The 4,768-nt window shown below is 33.4% G+C and overlaps 1 protein-coding gene across 1 annotated transcript in view; it reads right to left on the bottom strand.

Moving 5' to 3' along the window:
• Window positions 1-2,096: 2,096 nt before the first annotated feature.
• Window positions 2,097-4,768, bottom strand: part of LOC137643903 (uncharacterized) — a 16,294-nt gene continuing 13,622 nt past the window's right edge. The window contains exon 2 of the mRNA XM_068376653.1: window positions 2,097-4,768. This exon is cut by the window's right edge and continues 1,123 nt beyond it. Coding sequence (XP_068232754.1) covers window positions 2,541-4,019 — 1,479 coding nt within the window. The 5' untranslated portion in view covers window positions 4,020-4,768 and the 3' untranslated portion in view covers window positions 2,097-2,540.

Raw genomic sequence — 4,768 nt, 5'->3', positions numbered from 1 at the left:
AAAAAAAACACCAAATTTTCGGATATCTGAGATTAATTGTGTATTTTTTATTTATAACCACCAATCACTTCATAAGTGGTAAATAAATCTATTTGATTTGTAAAATAGGATTCTAAATAAAATTTCTCTAGTAAAATGAGATTCTAAACCAATTTCTTATGTAATATAAGATTCTAAATCAATTTCTTTAGTAAAATAAGATTCTAAATAAATTTCTTTAGTAAAATAAGATTCTAAATCGATTTCTTTAGTAAAATAAGATTCTAAATCAATTTCTTTAGTAAAATAAGATTCTAAATCAATTTCTTTAGTAAAATAAGATTCTAAATCAATTTCTTCAGTAAAATAAGATTCTAAATCAATTTCTTCAGTAAAATAAAATTCTAAGTCAATTCATTTAGTAAAACAAGATTCTAAATAATTTTTTTAGTAAAATAAGATTATAAATCAAATTCTTTAGTGAAATAAGATACTAAATCAATTTCTCTAGAAAAATAAGTTTCTAAATAAATCTCTTTATTAGAATAATATTCTAATCAATTTCTTTGGTAAAGTAAGATTCAAAAGCAATTTTAGTAGAATAAGATTCTAAATCAATTTCTTTAGTAAAATAAGATTCTAAATCAATTTCTTTAGTAAAATAAGATTCTAAATCAATTTCTTTAGTAAAATAAGATTCTAAATCAATTTCTTTAGTAAAATAAGATTCTAAATCAATTTCTTTAGTAAAATAAGATTCTAAATCAATTTCTTTAGTAAAATAAGATTCTAAATCAATTTCTTTAGTAAAATAAGATTCTAAATCAATTTCTTTAGTAAAATAAGATTGTAAATCAATTTCTTTAGAAAAATAAGATTCTAAATCAATTTCTTTAGTAAAATAAAATTCTAAATCAATTTCTTTAGTAAAATAACTCTAAATCCATTTCTTTAGTAAAATAACTCTAAATCCATTTCTTTAGTAAAAAAAAAAAAGACTCAAAATCAATTTCTTTAGTCAAATAAGATTTAGATCTATCTTTTTAGCAATATAAGATTCTCAATCAATTTCTTTAGTAAAATAAGATTCTAAATAATTTTTTTTTTGGTAAAATAAGATTCCAAATAATTTTTTTTTTTTGGTAAAATAAGATTCTAAATCAAATTCTTTGGTAAAATAAGATTCTAAAACAAATTCTTTGGTAAAACAAGATTCGAAATATGTATTTAAGATACATTTACAATTGAACCATATCCATTTTAGAATGATCCTTTTCACTTTTAACCTTAAAAGCATATTTTACAAGAGTAAACCCATCCTGGTTGTTCTAAAACTGGCACAATAAGTAGGATGATCAGGATATGAGACACTGAAAATAATCTTTTTCTTTTTCCCTACCTCAGTAACTCTTCCGTAAAACTGCCAAACGTCACTGGAAACCATTGCCTTCTAAAAAAATAAATAAAAACTGACACTCAACGTCAGTAACTTGAACTTGACTCGACCTTAAACATTTCCGAGGCTTCCTCAAGTTTCCCGTGACTCAACGGCGCATAATACTCCATTTGTATATCTCCCCCTAAATGCAAAGGGCAAACCTTATATGGAAGACATTCGGTGATGTGGGGTCCCTTTAATGTATTTACTCGGACTGAAAATCACCAGAGTCTGGCAAGGAACGATCTTTTTTAGTTAGTTTTTGTTTACCTTTTCTACATATTCTAAACTCCTCATTTTTTTTTTATCTTTATTATTTTTTTTTTTTTTGCATATTTTATAAATTTCCATTACATTTTACATTTTTCATATCGTGGCTTACTGATGATTTCATCAAGAGAAACTTAATAGTCCTGCTATCCACGAACAACTTTGTTCAACAAGGGTGGGAGGGATACCCCGGCCGCGCATGCGCGCGTAGGTGTTTTTTATGGGATTCCCTGTGAATACTTATCGTTAATGGTGGCTTTAACAGTGCCATAAAGTACTATCTTGGTTCTATTTTTGTCACTTCAGCTGGGTTTTAGGAGGATGAGGACACGTTCCCATATCAAATTAGGTCGTGTTTCTCCAAGGGTCACTTATCTAGGAAAGGAAACAAAACAGCTTCTGCAAAAAAGGCTTCATTTATTTACATATAAAAGCATTTTGGAAAATATATTATGTACAAGATTTGAACACAGAAGGCTGATATGTATATTTTATTCTTAGAAAATACGCATAAATGTAATTTTTTTTCACCAATGTCTTTATCAAAGTTCATTGCTCTTAAAACTGTACAAGATCATATCTAACCTATCACATTTTTAGAGATATATTTTTTTACATCACTCTTACATCCATGACCAGAATTTAAACATATTGCCAACGATACACAACCTCGTTTAGTGATTCACGAATCAGTCTCTATCTGTCTCACAAGTTTCTTAAGAAAGCGGCTCGCATTTCAATGCAAAAATAAATTGCACAATATAGAAAAATAACAAGTGCTGATATGTAAGCAATATCAGTAATAAATAAACTAATGGAATGTTGAGGATGATATCAGTAAACCAGCTACTTTTCAACAGTCCTCGATGTCTGTACAAATGAAGTTCGACGACGTGTGAGCAAGAAATAGATTGAGTGTGTCGTCACCATCGGCGAAGCTGGACGTCAGGTGATCGAGTTCTTCTTCAAAGGGTTCATCTCCAAGAAGGCTTCCTAGCTCTACGGGGGCTGTCAGCACACTTTCACAATCTGAAGTTGACCCGCAGATGGAAAAGTCACTAGTGGAGGAAAAAGACCCAGAGGGAGAAGTGTCACCGACTGGAATGGGTACTGGAGTTGAGATCACTGGCATTCCGATCGTAGGACTGGGTGGTGATGATCCTTCACTTGAAAAAGCGGAATCTCCACTCAGCGAATCACTAATATATCCGCCAAATTTGGGAAACTCCAGTAAAACGTCGTTTCTGACCAAAGGACTGTCCATGTCTTGGAAGGCCACATTTATTGATACAGGTTCACTTGGAGTGACTGCCATGGAAAACCAAGGCTCGGTGGGGGTTGTTTTGTATGTGAATGGAGTTGCACCTGCCATAGGCTCTGGGGTATCATGACCAGGGACTGCAGATGGAACATGAGACAAATTTAGATCATAAGGAGTTAATGCTATCAATGGCTGACTGAGTGTTAAGGTAGGTACAACAGGTTCTAAACGGGGAATCTTTGATGCTCGACAGCTTATTATAGGTTCCAGCCTGGGTCTCTTCACTGTCATGGACATCATTAGAGGCTCATTGTTGGCCAGTCTTCCCAGCTTATTTGGTGGGGTCTGTAGCGCAACATTTTTTAATGTGATATAAGCTCCATTGCTTGTTACGACACTCGCTGTTTTGCACACTTTACCCTTTGTCTTAGGTTTGCTTCTTTTGGTTGGGGGCTTCCCACCTAAAGTATTTTTCTTGCTTTCTGATTTTGTATGAGATGGTAATCTTGATTTGGATGTTTTGTTGATATTATTGCCGTTACTATTTGATTTTTTATTGTTATTACAGCTTTTGTTCACTTTCCCTGGATTTGCTGTAACTTTGGAGGTCGGTCTTATGACTGGTCTCACACAGTGTTCAGGACGGGCCATGTGAGCATTTTCCAAACACCATAGTTCCCTAACATCTTCTATATCAGTGGGTCCAAAAGGTTCTTCATCTAGAACATTCGCCAGCGCATTAATGTAATTGACAGCCAATCTCAAAACAGTAATCTTCGTCAATTTCTCAGTATCAGCGCCTGGAAGGTCTGGAATGGCTTTCTGGAGAGTGCAAAAGGCGTCATTAATCTCCCGCATTCTGTTTCTTTCTCGAGCATTTGCCGTCTTTCTTCTGTATTTACTGAGTGGTGGAGGCTTCTGTTTTTCTTTTGGTTCTCTTCTCTTTACCGTTGCTCTGTTCTTCTCTGATTCTATTCTCTTGATTATCGATTTAGTTCGTAGGGCGTATTTCCCCCCCTTTTTGGAATCTGAATTGAGGTCCATCTCCTCAAATGGATGGAAGGAATACATAGGTACGGTTTTTTATTGTCAATTCTCAAACGAAAAATTAGTTCTCGCTCGAGGACACCATTAAGTCGCAGTACTTGCAATCAATTTCACGTGGAAGAGAGCTGATGAATCATTTCTTATCGAATATAAAAAGTCCTTCAAGCGTTTTTTCTTCTCTATGACATACTCTCAAACAACCTCTGAATACACAGATGGAAAGGAAGGTCAGCAAATTCCTTTAGAAAGTCAAGAGCCCAAGAAGGGACGGTTTAACGCTGGAGTCCTCGAGAATGTGGAGATGTTTATACAGGGGTGTTTGTTGAAGCTATAGGAGGCAAGGCACACCTCAATCCCTTATCTTGTATCTCTTTTCCTTTGATGTCTTAGCTAATACAGACAGTTCACCTCAATTTGAACGGCACTTCCTTCTCTCTTATTTCTTTTTAAATCCTGAGTCTTTCTTTTATATTTCCTTTTATTTTCTTTTTGACACAAATAAAATCCTATTATCTTCAGTAACTTGAAATATCATATACTTGAAGTTATTCGTGATAAGATAACTTTAAAACTAATGCACAAGTCTAAAAATGTTTTTTTCTTAAATCTCCAGCACTAACGTTTTCTTATCTTGAAATCACATAGAACCGTTTTGGCCTGGAACCTTTAAAAACCTTTATTTTAATGATAACCACTAGCACATTTATCGACTTTCATATGATATCTTCACCCACAAGATAACGTGAATGCCATACAAAGTTCAATATTTGTTC

This window comes from Palaemon carinicauda, chromosome 7 (assembly GCF_036898095.1).
Source record: "Palaemon carinicauda isolate YSFRI2023 chromosome 7, ASM3689809v2, whole genome shotgun sequence".
NCBI classification, from domain to species: domain Eukaryota; kingdom Metazoa; phylum Arthropoda; class Malacostraca; order Decapoda; family Palaemonidae; genus Palaemon; species Palaemon carinicauda.
Note: the sequence above shows the minus strand (reverse complement) of the source record. Positions and strands in the feature narration are given on the sequence as shown.